Source organism: Macaca fascicularis, chromosome 15 (assembly GCF_037993035.2).
Source record: "Macaca fascicularis isolate 582-1 chromosome 15, T2T-MFA8v1.1".
Classification (NCBI taxonomy): Eukaryota; Metazoa; Chordata; class Mammalia; order Primates; family Cercopithecidae; genus Macaca; species Macaca fascicularis.
This window is the reverse complement of record NC_088389.1, coordinates 65,997,828-66,022,411: the sequence shown is the minus strand read 5'-3', so window position 1 is coordinate 66,022,411 and position 24,584 is coordinate 65,997,828. Positions and strand designations below refer to the sequence as shown.

Below are 24,584 nucleotides of genomic sequence, written 5' to 3'. Positions count from 1 at the left end.
ACCCAGGAGGCAGAGCTTGCAGTGAGCTGAGATCCGGCCACTGCACTCCAGCCTGGGCGACAGAGCGAGACTCCATCTCAAAAAAAAATAAATAAAATAAAATAAAGTAGAAAGTAAAAATCACTCATAAATCCACTACCCATAGAGTAGAATTTGGCACTCCACGATAGAAATTACATTTTATTTATTTATTTTTGAGACAGAGTCTTGCTCCATCATCCAGGCTGCAGTGCAGTAATGCGATCTCGGCTCACTGAAATCTCTGCCTCCTGGGTTCGAGCAATTCTCCTGCATCAGGCTCCCAAGTAGGATTACAGGTCCGCACCAAAACACCCAGCTAATTTTTATATTTTTAGTAGAGACAGGGTTTCACCATGTCAGCCAGGCTGGCCTGGAACTCCTGACCTCAAGTGACCTACCAACTTCAGCCTCCCAAAGTGCTGGGATTACAAGCATGAAACACCGCGCCCAGTCAAAAATTGTATTTTAAATCAGTGAATAAAAGTTAGTAAATAGCTATTTGAGGAAAAAACTAAGTTGGATCTATACCAACTTTATCCTCCTAAACAAATTCTAGAAGGGTCAATAATTAAACATAAAATAAAAGATTAAAGTACTAGAAGAAACTGTAGGAGAAAAGATGAATAAATTTAATGATATAAAAAAATTTAAGTCTGTAAAACAAGCAAAATCAAGACATAAAAGTCAAAATTTTAAAATATTTGTAATGTATATTATAAAATTTAATTTCCTTAAAATATAAAGAGCTCCTACAAATCAATAAAGAACAATCCAATAGAAAAACGGGCAAAAGGGCCAGGCGCGGTGGCTCAAGCCTGTAATCCCAGCACTTTGGGAGGCCGAGACGGGCGGATCACGAGGTCAGGAGATCGAGACCATCCTGGCTAACATGGTGAAACCCCGTCTCTACTTAAAAAAAAATACAGGCCGGGCGCGGTGGCTCAAGCCTGTAATCCCAGCACTTTGGGAGGCCGAGACGGGCGGATCACGAGGTTAGGAGATCGAGACCATCCTGGCGAACACGGTGAAACCCCGTCTCTACTAAAAAAAATACAAAAAACTAGCCGGGCGTGGTGGCGGCGCCTGTAGTCCCAGCTGCTCGGGAGGCTGAGTCAGGAGAATGGCGGGAACCCGGGGGGCGGAGCTTGCAGTGAGCTGAGATCCGGCCACTGCACTCCAGCCCGGGCGACAGAGCCAGACTCCGTCTCAAAAAAAAAAAAAAAAAAAATACAAAAAAACTAGCCGGGAGAGGTGGCTGGCGCCTGTAGTCCCAGCTACTCGGGAGGCTGAGGCAGGAGAATGGCGTAAACCCGGGAGGCGGAGCGTGCAGTGAGCTGAGATCCGGCCACTGCGCTCCAGCCTGGGCGACAGAGCGAGACTCCGTCTCAAAAAAAAAAAAAAAAAAAAAAAAGAAAAACGGGCAAAAGATGTTAACAGACTTCATAGTGTAAGAAATATTAGTGGCTTCAGTAAAATAAAAAAGAAATATTGGCGGCTTTTCACATATAAAAAGATGTTTAACTTCATTCATAAGAGAAATAGAATTAGTACTACAATTAGGTTAGATTGGAAATGATCTTAAATAAAATGGGTGGTTAAATACATCATGGTTCAATCCATGCAATGTAATATAATATACCAATAATCTCTAACATATGCTATAAAAAGCAGGAAGTGTAACAGGGTATGTAGTATGCTATCACCTGTATTAAAAAAATTTTGAAAAGGATACATAATAAATAACACACACACAGGATATTCCAGGAAAGTTACATAAAGAAACTGGTAATCCCGGCTGGCCCAAGGAAGGTAACTGACTAGCTGAGGTACAAGTGTAGGAGCAAAATGCTACTTGAGTAACTTATTCTGTTTTTTGAACGTTGTATCAGTTGTACATATAACCCCTTGGAAAAAAAAAATTTTTTTTTTGCACATGCCTGTAATCCTAGCTACTCCAGAGGCTTAGGCAGGAGAATCGCTTGAACCCGGGTGGCGGAAGTTGCAGTGAACTGAGATCGTGCCCCTGCACTCCAGCCTGGGCAACAAGAACGAAACTCTGTTTTTTTGTTTTTTGTTTTTTTCTGAGCCAGAGTTTCGCTCTTGTTGCCCAGGCTGGAGTGCAGTGGCACGATGTCGGCTCACTGCAACCTCCGCCTCCCGCGTTCAAGCGATTCTCCTGCCTCAGCCTCCCAAGTAGATGGGATTACAGGCACCCACCACCACGCCCAACTAATTTTTTTTTTTGTCTTTTTAATAGAGACGGGGTTTCACCATGTTGGCCAGGATCGTCTCAAACTCCTGACCTCAGTTGATCCACCCGCCTCAGCCTCCTCAAGTGCTGGGATTACAGGCCTGAGCCATTGTGCCCAGCCTGAAAAAAAGTGTTTTACTTGTAAAAATAATAGATAATAAAACAATTATAGATAATAAAGGTCCTCTCCTGGTTAATAAAATTGGAATTTAATTAAAAATACCGGTTTTTTTTTTGGAGACAGCATCACTGCCCAGGCTAGAATGCAGTGGCACAATCATGGCTCACTGCAGCCTCAAACTCCTGGGCTTGAGGGATCCTCCCACTTCAGCCTCCCAAGCAGCTAAAACTATAGGTGCATACAAGCATGCATGGTTAATTAAAAAAAAAAATTTTTTTTTTGTAGAGACACGGTCTCACTATGCTGCCCAGGATGAGTTGAACTAAGTGATGGGTTCAACTAAGTGATCCTCCTGCCTCAGCCTCCTGAGTAGCTAGGACTACAGGTATGCACCACTGTCCCTAGCTTTAAATGAGTTTTTAAATTACAAAAGTAATACATGTTCATTACATTCAGATCCTTTTTCAACTAATCTGATTTAGAGTGAGGGCATACATAAGTAATTCAAAATCAGTAATTTTTTCACTAGGAAGGTTAACACATTTAAAATACTTTACCTTTCTGATTTTTCCAGTAGTAAAGTTCCATACTTCAATGAATCCATCAACAGACCCAGTGACCAAATACTGACCATCTGGAGAAAATCGAGCACACTCCACATGTGACTTCTGACCAAACTGTTTCAAATGAAACAATGAAACAGATGCATTTTTATCCAGTGGACTTAAAATAATTCCTATTTTAACCTTTTGAGAAACATTGCCCTAGCATAAAGTCATAGCTGGCCCATATTATAGAGTATTGGAGGGGTATTTCTGTACCTGGACGCAGGGAGCTGGGTGGATGTATTTTTCTCTGACTAGTTTTATGTCTAGGCACTAAGTTGAAGCTAGTTTTTTGAATGTGAGATTGATATTTCCTAAGAAAAGGACAAAAGCTATTTTAACATGGGACTTAGAACAAGTAATCCTGTTAGTTCAGACCATAATGTTTTGCAAGAATCAGCCACTGTTAGCATGACTTTCATACTCAGTATGGCCTAACATGTTCCTGTTGTGTATCTCGGGTGGAATAATTCATTTTTTCAAAGTAAATGTATGTTTCCATACATTATTTTGTAAATACACTTTCTATCAGTGTTTCACAACCTTCATTTAATCAAGTGATAATGTGTAGCTGACCAAACTTAGAAGAACTAATTAAAGTTAATATACTGTCTGATAAATGCATCCTGAGCATTTGCTAGCGAGGATGCTCCCAATAACAGATGAAAACTACAGAAAATTAGGTGGAAAGAACAGAGAAAAGCTTTAATGTGGATTTCACCTTAAATGCCAAAAAAGGAAAGTGTTTATAACAGAAAATCTTAGCCCAGCAGCATAATAACGATGGACTTCTATTTGTCTCAAGGTTTCAGGCAGAGTAAATAAAGGTGCTGCTCAAAAATATCTTTATCTACAAGTTAGAATATATAATCCAGAAAAGGCAAATCCAAAATGTTAAAGTCAAACATTTGAGGAACATGAAGTATTTTAAAATCCAGGAATTTAAAGCACAAATCCAGAGAAACTGTAATATAGAGATGCTAAAGTAGCAAATATGCTTGTAATTCTGGGAATTACCTAGAAAACTTTTTCCTAGGAAACTCTCAGTTAAAAAAAAAAAACAAAAACAAAAACCGTAAGATGATAAAGTCACTTTCCTCAAACATCACATAAGCCCACTTTGTAATCCCTGACTGGCACTCTGCCTGACACATAGCAGGCAAAACAAAAATGTTGAACAGGAGAAGTACATAGAAAGTTCACAGTCCCAGACTTAACCAAAAAAGAACTAACCATTCTTCCAAATGCAGGCTTCTTGGGAAGCAGCGCAAGGGCAGATGATGGGCTACATGTCAAGCTAGATGTCCATCCATTAGATGACACATCTGAGGTGTACCACTCCCAGGCCACAGCAGTATCCCAATGGACACCTGCAGCAACCTTGAATATTGTCAGAGCTCGAGAATGAGTTCTCCTCCTCAAGTATCCAAGCCCCTGGCACAGGGCCTGGCTGAGCCCATGACAAGTCCTCAACAAATGATTACTGACTGGCTGAATGTCTTAGGATCCTACCTTAATATGCCTACTCAGTTGTGTAGGAAATTTTTCTTCTTCCACATCTTTGACAGCTGCTTTGCCTCGAAACAAATCTATGGTCATACCAGGAGGAAGCAATCCTTGATGCTGCTGCCACTTCAGTGCCTATGAGGAAAAAAAAAAAAGTATAGCAATCTGTTCAGGTGCTTTTAAGATCTGGTCATGACTGCTCAGAAACCAAGCCCGAAAGGATGAGGTTCAGAGTAAGCTGTGAGCCATCTAGACCCCAACTATTTTTGGCCATCCAAACACAACATAATCTGTGCTCCTCTGTGTGTCCAAGAACACAGGCTGATCTAAGGGTGGAAGGGGACTCTGAGAACCAAGTCTATCATCCACCTATTTTCTTATAGGTGTGGCTCTTTTGTTATAAACAAAACCTGGAAAACAGAAATCTCCCATAGTACTAACACTCAAACACACCCAGGCTGGAAGTGCGGTGGCATGATCACGACTCACTGCAGCCTCAAACTCCTGGGCTCAAGCAGTCCTTCTATCTCAGCCTTCCAAGTAGCTGTGACTATGTCTATTTTTGGATTATAGCTTTATAGGTTTCTTTTCATCTTAAGTTCCATTCTCAAGTGATGAAATCTGTTGATCTTTTCCTTGGTGTTTAATCTCTAAGCTTGGGAAGACTATCAGGTTTGATAGATTATATAATCTCCAAGTGTTTTTCTATTTTCTTAAAGTATCTGACTTTCTATCTGAAATTATGCTACATAAAATATGGGAGCAGGCTCTGATCTTACCTCTCCTCCGCAATTCTAAAGTCAGTGTCCCAACATCATATACTAAATATATTTTTCCTATATTCCTAGGTTTTGTGGTATTCCCCATTGTCATCCATGGAATTATTATAAATAACAGGATTGGGTTTTTGCATTGTTGTTGCGCTGGTTGCAACAGATATTCTTGTGCCCACTACCAAAATGATGCAAACTATAGGTCTTTATTAAATGCAGTATTTCTAAGCCTAGTACGCTCTCAACATCCTTCCTTTCCAAAGTTTCTTTGCTAAATACATTTTTTCTTTTTTTTTTTAATTGAGACAGAGTCTCAATTAAAGTGCAGTGGCGCAATCTTGGCTCACTGCAAACTCCGCCTCCCGGGTTCAAGTGATTCTCGTGCCTCAGCCTCCCAAATAGCTGGGATTACAGGTGTGCGTCATGATGGCCGGCTAATTTTTCTATTTTTAGTACAGCCGAGGTTTCGCCATGTTGGCCAGGCTGGTCTCGAACTCCTGACCTCAGGTGATCCACCCGCCTCGGCCTCCCAAACCATTGAGATTACAGGCATGAACCACCGTGCACAGCCTGATAAATGTATTTTCAAGTTTATTATTCCAGATGAATGCTAAATTCCTTTGTAAAGTAGTTCTAATCCTACTGCAATCTTTATGATAATTGCTTTAAATCTGAGAACTGGTATTGAACGTCAGTCTTATCCCAGAAAATCAATGTTTCACCATTTACTCAAGTATTCTATTGTAAGTTTTGAAGGATTTTTTTTTTTTGCCTTTTTAAAAATGGAAATCATCTATTTCCCAGATAATGCTAGGTTTTATATTATATATTTCTGCTATAAACAGAACACTTTTCCACTGAATTTTCTAACTAGCTGCTGCTGATAAACAGGAGTGCAATCAAATTGTATATTTTGTATCTAGCAACTTTCTAAACTTTAAAATTCTAAGATTATTATAGTTGAAATATTTAATGTTTCTAAATATATTAATTTCTTTCCAAAATTCCTATCTTATTTATGTTTATGTTTTCCTGCAATCACCAGAGAGAATGTGTGTCTCCTTGGACCCCTCTCCAATCAATCTGTACCTTCTTCTGGCCTGTAACAGTTTCTAATCATTTCCATATTCAAAAGAAAAAAAAAAAAAAAACCTTGTCTGGCCCTGTGTTCTTTTTGAGCTTCTGTTGTCCTCTTCCCTCCCCACCACCCTCATCTCCTTCCCTTAACCACCAAGGTTCAAGAGCCATCTACATTCGCTACCTTCACTTCTCAGTTAAATTCACTCCTTATCTTACTGCAATATCGCTCTGTCCCCACCTTTCCACTGGCAGTGCATCTCAGATATCCCAACAGCCAAACCAGACTCCTTTCTGACCCTCATCATGTTTTCTGTTGCTGTTGATCTTAATGAACACTCTTCAAACTCTCTCTTGGCTGCTCTAAACCCATTCTCTCGAGGTTCCTTTTTATCTCTCTGGCTGTTCTTTTCTCTGTTTGCTCTGTTGACTTTAAGTGTTCCCTGTGGTTTCCTTCTCAAATTTTTACTTCTTTTTTTTTTTTTTTTTTTTGAGACAGAGTTTTGTTCTTGTCCCCCAGGCTGGAGTGCAATGGTGCAATCTCAGCTCACTGCAACCTGTACCTCCCAAGTTCAAGCAATTCTCCTGCATCAGCCTCCAGAATAGTTGGGATTATAGGCGCAAGCCACCACACCTAGCTAATATTTTTGTATTTTTAGTAGAGACAGGGTTTCACCATGTTGGCCAGACTGGTCTCGAACTCCTGACCTCAGTTGATAGGCCCACCTCAGCTTCCCAAAGTACTGGGATTAGAGGCGTGAACCACCACACCTGGCCAAATTTTTACTATTCTTATTCTACGTGCTTTCCCTAGGTAATTACATTTACAGCTTCAACTACTACTATAATTTCCAAATCTATAATTTTAGCCAAAATCTCTAGGTTAAGGTCCAGATTCACAGATCCAAGTGCCTATACTACAAGTTTCCACTTGTATGTCCCACAGGACTTTAGCACATCTAAAAATGGATCATTTCTCCTATCTCTAGTTTCTACCCCCAGCCCCCAACAAATCTGCCCTTCTTATATTTTCTACCAAGTCACTCAAACCAGAAACTAAAAGGAAACGAAACCTAGAACGAAAACCTCACTTGCTCTTCACATATAACCAATTAAATGTAGAACACATGAGTTTATTTCCACTCTCTGTAAAAAATCTACTAAAGCCGGGCGCGGTGGCTCACGCCTGTAATCCCAGCACTTTGGGAGGCCGAGGCGGGAGGATCACAAGGTCAGGAGATCGAGACCACGGTGAAACCCCGTCTCTACTAAAAATACAAAAAATTAGCCGGGCGCGGTTGTGGGCGCCTGTAGTCCCAGCTACTCGGGAGGCTGAGGCAGGAGAATGGCGTGAACCCGGGAGGCGGAGCTTGCAGTGAGCCGAGATCGCGCCACTGCACTCCAGCCTGGGCGACAGAGCGAGACTCCGTCTCAAAAAAAAAAAAAAAAAAAAATCTACTAAAGTGATGGTAATTAAGGAATAAAAAAGATACATGCCCCAAAAGACAGAGAATGGGAGAACAGCAAGAAAAAAATGTTAGTTAAATTTTAGGAGGTGAAAAGTGAATGGACTTGTGGGAACCAAGAACAGAGAAAACTGAAACCTAATTGTACAAGGTGAAGAAGGGGAAGCCACAAGAAGCAAGTCAAACTACCTTGCAAAACTCCAAAAAGGCTTAGGAACTGGAAGAATCACATACGCCACAGGGCTGAAAACGGGCAATATTAAAGTCTGTATAAGGAGCATTTAGCTACCACGACTTCTCCCAACCCTGTGCAACCTCACCTTAGCCTCAAGAGAAATCAGGTAATGTACATTCTAGAAAGGTTGAGGTCCTGGGCTCTGGAAATCTCAGTAGAGTTGAGGACAGGGTGGAGGTGAGAAGCCACAATGAAAACTGGGGGGTTCAGTGTACACTGGTATGCTGAACAGTGAGATTTCTCTATCCTCCACTCCTACTTGCATCCTCTCAGCTCTGGTTCTCAAGATACGGTTTAGGCAGGAACTACTCTCCAGGCAGCAACTACTCTCCAAGCAGGAACTACTCTCTGGAAAAGCTGACCAGTCCAAGAGAATATTTCTGCAGAGAATGACAAGTGAGGATCCCCATCCTATCATCCCAGGCTGAACTCTATCAGTTCTCAAACTCCTCCTTCCAACCACCCAACCGGACATATAATTCTGTTATTTAATGTTTCACTCTTAAATATAAACCACAGCAGAGATCTCTAAGTATTTGAGGAAAACTTCCACATATGGTCACCAAAACAAACAGGGAAGGGGAGAACTCAGAGAAAAAGAAAAAATAGGAACAACATGGGGCAGGGAGGAAAATAAAACTTTAAACATTTAGAGAGAAAGATATACAGTATTACAGACACAAGTAAAATCTCAAAAATTTATTCCTACACTTCCTTTCTCAGGAAGTTACTGGCCTCAGTACTCCCACAAAATGAAGGTCGAGGCTGGACTCAGTGGCTCACACCTGTAATCCCAGTACTTAGGAAGGCAGAGGCAGGATAGCCTGGGCAACACAGCAAGGCCCTGTTCTTCATTTAATTAAAGACAAAAAACAAAAAACAAACAAAAAAAACACGCCGGGCACAGTGGCTCACACCTGTAATCCCAGCACTTTGGGAGGCCGAGGCGGGCGGATCACGAGGTCAAGAGATCGAGACCATCCTGGCCAACATGATGAAACACTGTCTCTACTAAAAATACAAAACTTAGCTGGGCGTGGTGGTGGGTGCCTGTGGTCCCAGCTACTTAGGAGGCTGAGGGAGGAGAATTGCTTGAACCTGGGAGGCGGAGATTGCAGTGAGCTGAGATCGTGGCACTGCACTCCAGTCTGGTGACAGAGTAAGACCCCGTCTCAAAAAAAAAAAAAAAAAAAAAGAGGTCTAACTATGAAAGAAAGAAAAATGATGAATCTATAAATAAGATCTACAAAAAAAAAGAGGCCCAAAATTCCCAGTATGAAGATGAGAGAAGTCCTGGTACAGTAACTGTGCAGCAATACAAGAGAACTAGTCCTGATGAGAACAAAAAGAGAAGGGCCTCAGGAAAGGTATCAGCAAGGGGGAAAAAAAAGGACTTTTGAGGGTCCTACCAGAAATACTCAGGCTGGACTAGCAGAAGTGCATAGAAAACTAGGCAAAAGAAAAAATAAAGCAATAATTATTGCAAATCATAAAAATGTATGTAAGAAATTACATGTAATTATTTTTTAGCTGTGAACAATATCTACATAAAAATAACTATGTAAACACTGAATACAGATCGAACCAGAAGTTGTGATACAACCCTACTGAAAATCCGGAAGAAGAATAAGTGTGTATTGAGGAGAGTGGGTATGAGACAAATCATTTTTCAGTGAAGAAAGTTAGTTGCTAATGACTAAAAAAAAAAAAAAAAATCAGGTAATAACAGTATAAACATGGTATTCAGCTATGGAGGTAATAGGAAAGTTAAGAACCAGACGTGGAGAAGGGAAGCACATGGGACTGTTTTTCACTGTAAGCCCTGAAGTACTACTTAAACGATGCACAGCTATTAGTTTGATTAAAAAATTAAAAAGCAGCTTACTTTTAAATCTCAGAATCACTACAGGCCTACAACAAATAGCTTTTTGATCCTTTTCTAAATGCAGATTTAGTGCAAAAAGGTTATTAACATCCCTATTAATCACTTGTGCCCTTTGTTATTTATAAAATATCTATTACTCTAGGTAGCTTTATAATAATGACAATGCTGGCAACACTATTAGTAATTTTTTTAAAAAATCATCACCAGCAGCTACCATTTACTATTTACAAGGTGCCAGGAAATGTATAAAGTGTTTATGAACATTATTTCTCTTAATCCTTACTCATCAATACTATGATGAGTAAATGGGATCAGAAAAGTAAAGTAATTTGCCAAGACTATATAGCTGGTAAATGAGAAAGCCTGGATTCTAACCAGGGTGGCCATTTGTTCCAGTTTTTCCAGGACAGTTACTGTTTGTACTTGGTGTTCTGGCATAGTGATCAATAGTACTCTCAACACTATCCCAGACAGGATGATAAATTCTATGGTAACCCTAATTCTAACTGACTCCAGAGCTTGTTATTAACCACTAATCTATATTGCCTCTCCCAGGAAAGAAGGAGAGTGGAACAGCACAGTTATTGGTATAAGCAACTCTGTAGGTAGTCACCAATTCTTAAGGTGTACGATTTCTTCAGCTAAGACATAGTTTATACAAAGCAAATTAGGAAATTGTACCAGTTCACTTTTTAAATTTATTTTTATTTTTGGAGACAGGGTCTCACTCTATTATTGCCCAAGCTGGAGTACAATGGCATGATCATAGCTCACTGTCATCTCAACCTTCTGGGCTCCAGTGATCCTCCCACCTCAGCCTCCCAAGTAATTGAGACCACAGGCACACACCACCATACCCTGCTAATTTTTTTACTTTTTGTAGACAGGGTCTCACAATGTTGCTTAGGCTGGTCTCCAACTTCTAGGCTCAAGTGATTCTCCTGCCTCAGCCTCCCAAAGTGCAAGGATAAAAGGTGTGAGCCACCACGCCTGGCCTCTAAAGGAATTCAATTACCTGTCCCAGCAATGCCATGAGACGAGATGGAGGCACCACACTGACTTCACCAGCTAAGGCCTGGGCAATTGCTGCTCTTCTCTTTTCTTTGCTACTTCCATCTGGGTATGCCTGAAAAAGGAGAGGATGTAGCATCATTTCCAAGAAGCAACAACAAGATATGAGTGTGCTTACTTAAAACAAACAAGCAAAAGCATACACAGAGGAAAATGTGAAAAGAAATTACCCAGTTAAAGAAGGGATTAAACTAATTTAGTTTTTGAAAATGACTTCCCAATTCTGTCCACTTGCATTTCAAAAGTATGAGTTGGGAGAAAACTGAGGTCAGCCAATCCACACTATTATTATTTTTTCACTGAGTTCCTGGCCAAAGGACACACTGCTATTTTTTCTGAAAAGAGTCCAAGTAAACCATATTAAACCGAGTTGTTTTTCCAGTTTTTCAAAAATTTGCAGAACCAAGAATTCTTTTATATTCTTTAGTAATTTCTTAAATGGCTCCCAGCACAGAAGTGCTTCACCACCTCTAAGTTAAATCCCATCCTGGTGATCTAAACTCCTTTCCTTTATCCTCATTTTAAGTTTACTTTGACATTCCATTATCCAGTGCCTATTAAGTTTTTATTCCTCCTGAGAAAATACTCGCAAACTAGTAACCAGAATACGGCCGGGCGGGGTGGCTCATGCCTGTAATCCCAGCACGTTGGGGGACTGAGGCGGGCAGATCACCTGAGGTCAGGAGTTCGTGACCAGCCTGGCCAAGATGGTGAAACCCCGTCTCCACTAAATAAAAATAGAAAAACTAGCCGGGCCGTAGTGGTGGGTGCCTGTAATCTCTGCTACACGGGAGGCTGAGGCAGGAGAATTCCTGGAACCCAGGAGGCAGAGGTTGCAGTGAGCTAAGATCGTGCCATTGCACTCTACCCGGGGCGACAACAGTAAGACTCCATCTCAGAAAAATAAATAAATAAATAAATACCCAGAACACAAGGCCAAGTGTGGTGGCTCATGACTGTCATCCCAGCACTTTGGGAGGCCGAGGCGGGTGGATCGCTTGAGGCCAAGAGTTCGAGACCAACCTGGCCAACATGGTGAAACCCTATCTCTACTGAAAATTCAAAAATTAGCTGAGTGTGGTGGCACACACCAGTAATCCCAGCTACTTGGTGGCTGAGGCACGAGAATTACTTTAACCCAGAAAGTAGAGGCTGCAGTGAGCCGAGATCATGCCACTGGACTCCAGCCTGGGTAACAGAGCTCTGTCAAAAAAAAAAAAAAAAAAAAACCCAGAATATATAAGGAGCTCAAACAACTCTATAGGAAAAAAACCTGATAATCCAATGTTAAAAATGGGTGAAAGATCTGAAAAGACGTTTCTCAAAAAAAAAAAAGACATACACAAGGCAAACAGGTTTATTTAAAGGTGCTCAACACAACTGATCATTAGAGAAATGCAAATCAAACTATAATGAGATATCATCTCACTCCAGTTAAAATGGCTTTTGTACAAAAAGGCAGGAAAGAACAAATGCTGGTGAGTAAGTGGAGAAAAAGGAACCCTCATACACTATTAGTGGGAAAGTAAATTAGTACAACTACTATGGAGAATAGTTTGGAGATTCCTCAAAAAACTAAACATGGAGGTACCATATGATCCAGCAATCCCACTGCTAGGTACACACCCAAAACGAAATCAGTATATCAAAGAGATATCTGCACTCCCATGTTTATTACATCAGTGTTCACAATAGCCAAGATTTGGAAGCAACCATTAATAGATAAATAAAGAAAATGTGGTACATGTACACAATGGAGTACCACTAGCCATATAAAAGAATGAGATCCTGTCATTTGCAACAACATGGATATAACTAGAGCTCATTATGGTAAGTGAAATAAGCCAGGCACAGAAAGACAAACTTTGCATGTTCTCATTTATTTGCAGGAACTAAAAATTAAAACATGGAGATACAGATATATGGTTATCAGAGGCTGGGAAGGGTGGAGGTGGCAGGGTAAGAAGGAAAGTGGGGATGGTTAATAGATACAAAAAATATAAAGAATAAATAAGAAACAGCATTTGATAGCACAACAGGGTGACTATAGTCAATAATAATTGTACATTTTAAAATAACTGAAAGAATTGAATCCTTTGTAACATAAAGGATAAATGCTTGAGGTGATGGATACTCCATTTACCCTCATTATGCACTGCATGCCTATATCAAAATATCTCATGTACCCCATAAATATATATACCTACTATGTACCCCCCCAAAAATTTTTTTAATCCTGTTTCCTCCTATTTTGACAAACCTCTAGTGAAAGGCTGGGGGGTGGGCAGGAAGAATGAAACTATACAGATAATAAGGTTTTGGAAGAATAAAAGACTATCTATCATCATGCTCTACTAGTAAGCATAATCAGCTAAGAAGCAAAAGCACAAGCTTCTAGGGACTAAAAAGGCTAGAATGAAACTGCATTTGTTAGGGGCAAGACACACAAATGATCAGTGAACATACCAGCAGTCAGGCAGCACTTCGGGGAGGGCTAATGTGGAAATGACATCAGAATAAAATTTTCTGTACCAACCAACACACAATCCTCTAAAATGAGGTGTGTAGAAGACTCTCAAATAATCAGAAAACTGAGTAAAATTATTCTTTTTATAACACATGCAAATTTCAACCAACATATATAAACAGAGAAGCATCATTCTCAAAAATTAAATCAAAATCACGAAAAGTATCCAATAAAATGATTTAAAAAAAAAAAAGATGTTATTATATTTCCAAAGTTGACAAAAAGTTCCTTTACATTACCACAGTCATACCTCACGAGGATCAAAGTAAGACCTGGCCAAAAGGTTCTCCAGATGAATATATCGCTCTGGCTGTGTTTGTTTTAACATGATCATGGGATCCGTCTGTCTCAAAAGTGACCTGGCAGCACCCAATTCACGGAGCTCTATCAATTCCAGAACAACCTGATTAAAAAAAAAAAAAAAAACAGATGTTCCAACACATTCTCTTATTAATATTTTTCAGTAAAATATCTAACAGAGATATGGCCTGTCAAAGTGATTTCCAATGCCAGGAAGTGCCCCTTTCCCTTTTCACTAGCAATTTCAGGTGGACAACTGAAGTAATTATAAATAGTAACTTCGGCCAGGCTTGGTGGCTCATGCCTGTAATCCTAGCACTTTGGGAGTGGTTCAAGATGAGTGGATCACTTGAGGTCAGGAGTTCAAAACCAGTCTGGCCAACGTGGTGAAACCCACTCTCTACTAAAAATACAAAAAAATTAGCTGGGTGTGGTGGTATGCGCCTGTAATCCCAGCTACTTGGGAGGCTGAGGCAGGAGAATTGCTTGAACCCGAGAGGCAGAGGTTGCAGTGAGCCAAGCTCACGCTACTGCACTCTGTCTCAAAAAATTAGTAATTTTAATCCTTCAAACTCTATCTATTTTTATCTACCAATCTCCCCTCCTCTCAAGCTTCTTGCTCAGAATGTAGATGCCAAAGAAAGCTAAAAATGGGAATATCCCCATGGGCTCCAGAGAAACCTTTCTCCAGTTACCAAAATTTTATTTGGGAATTATTGAACTCATATGGATTATAAAGAAACAAACTGCCCAGACACGGCAGTTCACACCTGTAATCCCAGCATCTGGGAGACCAAGGCAGGTGGATCACTGAGGTCAGGAGTTGGAGACCAGCCTGGCCAATGTGGTGAAACCCCGTCTCTACTAAATACAAAAATTAGCCGGGTGTGGTGGTGCACGCCTGTAATCCCAGCTACTCAGGAGGCTGAGGCAGAAGAATCACTTGAACCCGGGAGATGGAGGCTGCAGTGAGCAGAGGTCGCACCACTGCACTCCAGCCTGGGCAACAGAGTGAGACTCCGTCTCAAAAAAAAAAAAACCCCGAAAACAAAAACAAAAAACCAACTTCCCTACTTTTACTTCAAATTACAATCTTATTTCCAAAAAGTCTACTCTCTGTTTTATAATCACAAATTTGTCTGATCTTTGTCCTAGGTTCTTGACTTGGAGCTTCTTGGAATTTAACCAGTGATAGGGGTATCTTTGTTACTCCTGGGCCCCTTGAATCACACCTGGGTTTGTGCAAAGGAAATGGCTCAGGATAGGTAGGAGCTAGTTACCAGAAAGACTAACTATGTGATTAGAAAGTTGAGGCTCTCTTACGCCTATAATCCCAGCTCTTTTGAAGGTCAAGGCTGGCGAACTGCTTGAGCCCAGGAGTTTGAGACCACCCTGGGTATTATGGTGAGATCCTGTCTCTACAAAAAAATGCAAAAATTAGGCAGGCGTGGTGGTGCATGCCTGTGTTCCTAGCCACTCAGGAGGCTGAGGCAGGAGGAAGGATTGATCCCGGAAATGGAGGATGCAGCAAGCTGTGATCTTGCCACAGCACTCCAGAGTGGGTAACAGAACAAGACCTAGTCTCAAAAAGAGGAATTTTAATTTGGGAAATCTTGGATTTTCTGAGAAGGGAGAAAAAATACCATGTCAAGCCTTGCCATTGTAAGTTTTATGGGCTGATGCAGCCCTACTGTGCTTGAAGGAACGCTCGCTGACGCTTTTTCGTCAGAGAGCTGGCCCACAGCAAACCAACCCACGGAGATCAGCATCTCCACCACTCTCACCTGTTCATAGAGGTCAATGAGGGTTTTGTCTGGCAATTTCAGAGACTGGATAGCCTGCAACACAGTATCCCAATGGCCACTGTTAATGTCAGCCACAAAACTCTCAATGCTGTCCACAGTATTCAGAGACACAGTAGTCTCCTCCTGCAAGGTGGCTAACGCCCGATGTAAACTGTTCTCCTTCAAGTACTGCATGATAAGGCGGATCACACTGAAAGAAAACAAATCATTCAGCTCAGGGATTCTCACTCACCAGAGGTCAAAAACAAAGCCTACCAAGCTCCTACTCAATCACCTTCCTTTATCATTTCTTTATCATGTGAGTAACATTTTCCAAAATCACACAAGCTAAATTACAAGGGGACCCCCCCAACCATAGAGACACTGGGGTTCAAGGAAGGGAAATCATTTGCCTAATGTCTCAGTAAGCTAATAAGGGAGTTGGTATCAAGGTGACTATCTTATTTCCTAATTCAGAGCCTAGTTTCTATTCATTCCTATAATTATATTGTAGCACACTTCACTGAATTACTTTAAATGACTACACTAGTCATTGATACAAAATAATCTAAATGAGGCTAGGCATGCTGGCTCATGACTGTAATCTCAGTACTTTGGGAGGCTGAGGCAGACAGATTGCTGGAAACCAGGAGTTTGAGACCAGATCAGGCAGCTGTGAGACTCCATCTCTACAAATTTCTTTAATTAGCCAAACATGGTTGCACGTGCCTGTAGTCCCAGCTACTTGGGATGTTGATGTGGGAGGATCCCTTGAGCCCAGGAGTTCAAGAGCAGCATGGGCAACATAAGGAGACCCCTTCTCTACAAAAAAAAAAAAAAAAAAAAAAATTAGCTAGGCATGATAGTGTGTGCTTGTGGTCCCAGCTATTTGGGAAGCTAGGGTGGGAGGATCGCTTATATCCGTAAGGTTGAGGCTGCAGTGAGCCGTGATCATGCCACTGCACTCTAGCCTGGGAAAGAGAGCAAGACCCTGTCTCAAAAAATAAATAAAATAAAGCCTATGAGGTAAGTTTACTTCCCAATTTACAGATGAGAATTTGATCAGATAATAGAGATAGTAAGTGGAAAAATCAGGACTCAAACTGGCAGTGTGGCTCTTGAGCATATATTCCTGAAAAGAAAGCAAACACCCTCTTCTTTTTTTTTTTTTGAGAAAGGGTCTCACGCCCATTCACTCAGGCTGGAAAGAATGGTGGCGGGATCATGGCTCACTGCAGCCTCGACTTCCTGGGATCAAGTGATCCTCTCACCTCAGCCTCCCGAGTAGCTGAGACCACAGGCACGCACCACCACACTGGCTAATTGTTGTATTTGTAGAAACGTGGTTTTGCCATGTTGACCATGCTGTCTCAAACTCCTGGGCTCAAGTGATCCACCCGTCTCAGCTTCCCAAAGTGTTGGGATTACAGGTGTGAGCCACCGCACCTGGCCCCTCTTCTTAAAAACAACTATAAAAGAGAACTGATTGCTGCTACTGTAAATATCTTTTTCTCTCATGGACCCTTTATGAGGTATGCAGGTCTCCAGACTTAGACCCCTGTTATTCTGGTATGATACTATCTTCCTTAGCACATTTCCATTGACTTCCATTTTACACTCCCAAAATAAGTCATCTCTCTCCTCAAACACCTCACATTTGACAGAGACAAAATCAAATTCCCAACCTTCAAACACGAATGAATGCATAATGAGTTAAAAGCTTTGAAGACAGTCTGGGATTTGAATCAAAGTTATGTGACCTTGGACAAGTTGGTTAACATCATTTCAGTATTTGCCGAATGTATAAACCTCCCTTCCTCCTATGAAGTCTCCAAAAGCCGGGCGTGGTGGTTCATGCCTGTAATGCCAGCACTTTGGGAGGCTGAGGCGGGCGGATCACCTGAGGTCGGGAGTTCGAGACCAGTCTGACCAACATGGAGAAACTCCGTCTCTACTAAAAATACAAAATTAGCCAGGCGTGGTGGCACATGCCTGTAATTCCAGCTACTAGGGAGGCTGAGGCAGGAGAATCGCTTGAACCCGGGAGGCAGAGATTGCAGTGAGCCGAGATCGCGCCATTGCACTCCAGCCTGGGAAACAAGAGCGAAACTCCATCTCAAAATAAAAAAAAGTCAAGTCTCCAAAAAAGGTCCTCTCCCTCCCTTACACTCAGAACACAACAGTTATGTCTGTTAATTTAATTATTATTAAGTAATGGCAAGGACAGGTGGAGGATGGAGTTCTGGAAAAGCACACTAAAGTCTTCTTTAGTCACTACTTCTCATTCCCTATTCCCTGAAAATTTTTCTTTCAAGCCCAGTCTCCAGAGTCTGCCTCTCCTTTGCGGTTACAGAGAGCTCACAGACAAACCAAAATTCAGTGCCAGATCAGGCCTGAGACTTGTTCATTCATTCCAAAAGCAATTAACTCTTCCTCTAAGGTACGCAAGATACTGAGACCACAAGGAAAAGGAGCTCCTAGGCACCGACAAAGCTAGTTTGGGGTGAGGTTATCAAACAGTGACAACAATGAGTGATAAATGCTAGGCAGAGGAAAGCAAAGGGGCCGTGTGTGCACAGAGACAATAAATCACATTGCATAAGCTCGACAGGGAGAGAAGCAAGGCTTAAAAGAGACCTATCCCCGTGTGCAGATTCAATTAGACTGGAGTCCAGAGTGGATCCTTAATTTGGTCAATCACAGCGCGTCAGCAGTAGGCCAAGGACAGAACTCTGGTCTGCAAGGTGTGTTTTCCCCACCCCATGCCACCTCCCTCGAGGCTTTGGGCTTCTCGTCTGAGAGCTGCTACTTTCCTGTGGGCCCACCTCCGAGATAGCCAGATCCAAGATGCTTCTTTGGGGGCAAGGAAATGGCCCTCCATTCCCTAGCCTCTCGGATGCCTTCCCCCGAGTATCTTCCGCCCCACACCCTTAACCTCTGGGCCCCCGGCACGGCGGGAACATCTCCACCGCAGGACTCACTCCGAAGATTCGATTTCGATCGACATAGCTGTATTTCTCCGGGAGCAGGCCCCAGTTCTTCTTCAAGGCCGGTCGCACAACACACCAACGACACCTCCGGCGGACGCCTAACGTCACTTCCGCTTGGGTCGGCATCTGGCGCCTGCCCTGGAGATAGAGTGAACAAAAAGAAGGCGAGGTGCGCGTAGGGGCGGGGCCCTCAGGGGCTGTCAGAGGCGGAGTTTATGCCTCTGCCCCAGAGAAATAAGCTCCAGGAGGAAGACTGTTTAAAAGTAGGCCAGGGTGGCTCAAGCCTGTAATCCCAGCACTTTGGGAGGCCGAGACGGGCGGATTACGAGGTCAGGAGATCGAGACCATCCTGGCTAACATGGTGAAACCCCGTCTCTACTAAAAAAATAGAAAAAACTAGCCGGGCGAGGTGGCGGCGCCTGTAGTCCCAGCTACTCGGGAGGCTGAGGCAGGAGAATGGCGTAAATCAGGGAGGCGGAGCTTGCAGTGAGCTGAGATTCGGCCACTGCACTCCAGCCTGGGCGACAGAGACTCCGTCTCAAAAAAAAAAAAAAAAAAAAAAAAAAGGTAGGTCTTCTTTCGAGACGGAGTTTTGCTCTCCTCGCCCAGGCTGGAGTGCAATGGTGCAATCTCGGCTCACTGCAACCTTCACCTGTCGAGTTGAAACGATTCTCCTGCCACAGCCTCCTGAGTAGCTGAGATTACAGGCGCCCCCGCCACCAAGCCTGGCTAATTTTTTGTATTTTTAGTAGAGACAGGGTTTCACCATGTTGCCCTGGCTGGTCTCGAACTCCTGACCTCAGGTAATCCACCCTGCCTCGGCCTCCCTCCCAAAGCGCGCGCTGGGAGTACAGACGTGAGCCACTGCGCTCCACCCCAGCGCTTTTCTTCTTCAGCGCATTTGTGAGCTGTATGACGCCCAGAGCTTTTTTTTTTTTTTTTTTTTTTTGAGACGTTGAGTTCTTGTTTTCTAGGCTGGAGTGCAATGGCGCGATCTCGGCTTACTGCAACCTCTGCCTCCCGGGTTCAGGATATTCACTTGCCTCAGCCTCCAGAGTACCTGGGATTACAGGCTTCTTGCCACCATGCCCGGCTCATTTTTTGTATTTTTAGTAGAGATGGGGTTTCGCTATGTTGGTCAGGCTGTTCTTGAACTCCTGACTTCGTGATCCGCCCGCCTTGGCCTCCCAAAGTGCTGGGATTACAGGTGTGAGTCACTGTGCCCGGCCAATGTTGCTTTCATTTGATGTAGTTAGTTGATTCGATTTCAGATAAGGCTGAATATGCAATACCTGATTGGGATATTAATACATTCGAAACCAACATAACACTAGCCAAAATTTATAGGAAGAGTTACTTGAGGGTTTTGGTTGGTTGGTTGGTTTTGCGTTTTTTGGAATCAAGGACTCGCTTTGTTGCCCAGGCTGGAGTGCAGTGGCTCAATCATGGCACACTGCAGTCTCAACCCCTCCGGCTCAAGCAATCCTCCCACCTCAGCCACCAAAAGTGCTGGGATTACAGGCATAAACCACCACTCCCCGTCACGGGACTTTAGGTCAAATACATTATTACGTTTTTTGTTTGTTTGTTTGTTTGTTTGTTTGTTTTGAGACAGAGTCTCACTCTTGTTGCCTGGGCTGGAGTGCAATGGCACAATTTCAGCTCACTGCAACCTCCACCTCCCGGGTTCAAGCGATTCTCCTGCCTCAGCCTCCCGAGTAGCTGGGATTACAGGCATGCGCCACCACGCCCGGCTAATTTTGTATTTTTAGTAGAGACGGGGTTTCTCCATGTTGGTCAGGCTGGTCTCGAACTCCCGACCTCAGGTGATCCGCCCACCTCAGCCTCCCAAAGTGCTGGGATTACAGGCGTGAGCCACCGCGCCCGGCCACATTATTACGTTTGTAGTGACAAATGAAATGAGAGATATCAGTGAACTTCATACATAAAACCTATTTTTAAATATTTTATTACCATTGTATATAAATTGTAAAAATTATTTGCAGCACAGTAGTAATAAATCTGGCCAGGCGCGGTGGCTCATGCCTGTAATCCCAGCACTTTGGGAGGCCGAGGAGGGTGGATCCCCTAAGTTCAGGAGTTGGAAACCAGCCTGGCCAACATGGTGAAACCCCATCTCTACTAAAAATACAAAAATTTGCTGGGCAGATTGGTGCACGCCTGTAATCCCAGCCACTCGGGAGGCTGAGGCAGGAGAATCCCTTGAACCTGGGAGGTAAGAGGTTGCAGTGAGGCGAGATTGAACCACTGCACTCCACCCTGGGTGATCGAGTGAGACTCCGGCTCAAAAAATAATAAATAAATAAATAAATAAATAAATAAATAAATAAATAAATAAATAAAATCTATGTTCTGAAATTACACATTGAAATGATGTATTTGGAGATTTCCTGATGGCTTTCAGTCTTATCTGGTTCTGTCCCTAAAGGTCTGCCACACAACTTGTCCAAAGCCTCTTAAATACTGCTTCTTTTTTCAAATCATCCTCTGTTTCCCATCAATTCTTGAAGGACATGGTCTCCAAGGTCTCAAATGTTTTAGAGTCTCCATGCTTGCCTTGACATGTGGTGAGATATCAAGATGGGTTATATGATTTATGAGAACTCCTTCACTATTCTGTCCCATGACACCACAAATGTATTATAACCTCTTCCTTGAAAAGAAGACCTAGCTCATCACAGCAATAGTATATGTCCTCATTTTCTCTACCTAGTACATGTCATGTTACTCTTTCTTAAATTCAAGTTACTTCTCTATTTTGTTGACACAAATAAATCTCTATGATTACTTAACATCAGGTTTTATTCTAATATCCATCACACCTCTGCCTTCATTTTGAATGGAATGGCTTCTCTTCTTATGGCTCCTATTACATCCAAGCTTGTTCATTATTTATAGATGTGAACATCTTATTGCTTAATTATATCTTTTGTAGTAACACCCTAGGATTTCGATATTGAAATACATATTACTGTATTTTATAACTAAGTTATTTTTATTTTTCCTATATATTTAGCATTATATTGATTTTTTTGATTATTGCTGGCATTGCAAACCCTCCTCATTCATGTTTATTCTGTAATAAGAAAGTGGAATATGACATTTTTGTTACCATGTATAATGAAATTACAATCTTTACCTAGTTGGGGAGGGTTTTTTTCCTTCCCTGCACTGGTTGCTTATGTAAGTCTTCTATATTCCAACAATCTATCCATTTCCATGCTTTTCCCATACGCAAAAGTATAGCTTTTGTCACCTTGCTGATCTCTTGTTCACAAGTTGATAAATTTTGCCAATTCCTAAAGATCAATTTGCATAGGAAATTTTGTTTTTAACATTAGACAAATGAGGTCTCTCACATCTCTCCATCCATATATAAATAAAGAAACAAGTAGGCACACACATAGACAACTTCTAAACTCTAAACCAGGCAGTTGTATTTATCAAGAATCTTTCCACCGCATACTCAGAGGCTGGATCACAACCTCCGAGACCAAATTTCTAGTGAACAAAAGTAACCCAGAGGGAAATCCGGTCTCCAGATCCACCCCGCTTTCCGGTAAATGGGCCCCCTCCCGTAAGTGCACGTATCAGCAATCTATCTCTTGAATCCAGCAGAGGGCAGGACAGTCACAGAAAAACTACCATTGTGAACCTGGCCTCCAAATGTCTAACTGGTTAAGGAAAAGAGGTGGAGGGGAGAGAGATTCTTGGTCCTGTGGGTAAAGGAAGTACTGTAGAAGGGCAAGTCAATATTTGAGTGCCAAAATGGGGCAAAAGGTTGGTTTTATTTTCTATTAAACTAGACCAGTTTCATCTAACATGATATAATAAGGCAAAGCAGAGAAAAAAATCACATAATTCTATGTGCTCTTTGCAGGACATGAATTTTAAGTTATGAGAGTTAAATGAGTTAATACATACAAAACACTTACAACAGTGCCTGGCATGTAGTGAGCACCAAGTAAGAGTTTGTTTTTGTTGTTGTTGTTGTTGTTGTTGTTGTTGTAGAGACAGCGTCTTGCTATGTTGCCCAGACTGGTCTTGAACTTCTGGCCTCAAGCCATCCTCCTTCCTCGGCTTCCCAAAGTGCTGGGATTATAGGTGTGAGCCATCGTACCTGACCTATTATTATACATTAAGATGTCAAAGCCCTTCTATTATTTACGTTTCTTACTACAATAAGAAAATAAATACTATAAGTCAAAATAAAGTCTAAAACTGGTCCGTTTTGGAGTGAGGAACTCCTCTCTTTAGTGTGATACTGCTCTCACAGATGGGCTTGTACCCTGCTCATGCTCCACCAGCTGGAAGCTGGCTGGTCTCCACTAGTCCACTTTGTCTTGACCCCTGAAATCTCTGTCCATGTCTCACTGGCCAGTTCAGCCTCTGTGACACAAAGCTGTGATGGTGTGTGTAGCCAGCATCTCCTTTCTTTGCACAGAAAGGGTTTCTCCCTCAAGGCTGGAGTTCAAATGGGACGCCTCTTTCCCACATCATGACTTGTTAGCACTTGTGGTTCCAGAGGCTTCCCTTAGCACACCTTTGATCTGGGATCTGTACAAACAGAATCCACAGGGCCAGGCCACAAGAGCACCAGCAGCTACCTGTACTTTCCACACAGGGAAAGTACTTTCCCACTGTTGTCCTTTTTTTAAAATGGCATCTCTCATCTCCCTACTCAGACTGCCTTTCTACTTTCCAGGGACTCTGGGGCACAGAATAAGTCCTTAACTTGTATGCCTGGGATGCTTGATCTTTCTTTCACAAGACAGAGGGGAGGATTCCAGCCTCCTTCCCCATTTTATCCCTACCCTTAGAGCCATCTGGGATTCTCCATACTCTAATTGCAATGGACGATTTTGGGGGTGTCTGGCAAGCTCACAGTTCCCCTTTCTTCCTTCCTATCATGTAGAGTGGGAAGAGAAGTACTTTGATGAAATGTGGCTGTCCGCGACCCCACCCTGTGGTCACTAGAGATACACACACAGGAACAGGTAAGAAATACACATATAGGCATGTGCACATACACAGGTAAGAAATGCATATACAGAAACACGTAAAATAATGCAACAGACATGGAATCTTTGACACACACAAAGACAAACACACACCCACAATCCTGTGGCTTAAGGAAGTAAGATTTTCCCCCGGGTATTGTTTTTCTTGTTGACTCTGGTCACTGTGGTGCCCACGTGGCACATCCACAGTTCTTAGAAAAAGAACAGAAACACGAAGCCTCTCCCAAGTTAGAAACAAAGGCCCTGGCACAGCCCAGCCCTGGCTCACCAGTCCAGGATGTCTGTCCTACCTTCGTCTCCCTGGAACTGTAGTTCTGGCTCAAATGGTGCCCCGGGGGATCTCAGCCAAAAAGAACAGAGCCTGCCCAGGCACTGAGTGTCACTGGGCCAGCTGGCCCAGACCAAACATTCAAGCTCTGATGCTCAGAGTCCCCACCGTCTGCAACCCAAGCATCTCTTTCCCAGACAGGCCAGCCTTACCTCATGTAGCAGCCTGCTGTGGGGTAGGGGCGAAACCAAGGGTGAGGAGGGTGAGGTTGGAGAGATAGGTTAGAAAATGGGGTTGGGGGGCAAGAGGTATGACTAAGTAGGAGGGTGACATGTTTAAGTTTCCACGTTTGAGTGCCCAACACCTAGAATAGTGCCTGACCCACAATAAATGTGAATGGCTCTGGTAGCTTCATGAAAAAGGGGCTGGAAACTGATGGCCCTGATGGCAGGAAGCTCAGTCAGGAGCATCTGATCAGATAAGAGTTGGGTAGGGGCTTGCTCTAGGGCTGAGGATGAGGTAGGAGTGAAAAGAGGAAAAAATGGAAGTGATTGTGGATGTGATAAGAAAGGCTGGTTAGGCCAGGCACAGTGGTTCCTGCCTGTAATCCCAGCACTTTGGGAGGCCGAGGAGGGTGGATCACATGAGGTCAGGAGTTCGAG

The 24,584-nt window shown here is 42.6% G+C and overlaps 1 protein-coding gene across 2 annotated transcripts in view; it reads right to left on the bottom strand.

Moving 5' to 3' along the window:
- Positions 1-18,712, bottom strand: part of SMU1 (SMU1 DNA replication regulator and spliceosomal factor) — a 32,142-nt gene extending 13,430 nt beyond the window's left edge. The window contains exons 1-6 of one of the 2 annotated variants that reach the window (XM_005581534.5): positions 18,604-18,712; positions 15,623-15,833; positions 13,789-13,941; positions 10,956-11,066; positions 4,511-4,639; positions 2,951-3,070 (exon numbers count right to left, since the gene is read on the bottom strand). In XM_005581534.5, the coding sequence (XP_005581591.1) occupies positions 2,951-3,070; positions 4,511-4,639; positions 10,956-11,066; positions 13,789-13,941; positions 15,623-15,833; positions 18,604-18,629 (750 nt within the window). In that variant the 5' untranslated portion in view covers positions 18,630-18,712. Of the gene's footprint in view, positions 1-2,950; positions 3,071-4,510; positions 4,640-10,955; positions 11,067-13,788; positions 13,942-15,622; positions 15,834-18,447 lie in introns of both variants that reach the window. The other variant, XM_015437084.4, reaches the window with a different exon arrangement.
- Between the last annotated feature and the right edge of the window lie 5,872 nt (positions 18,713-24,584).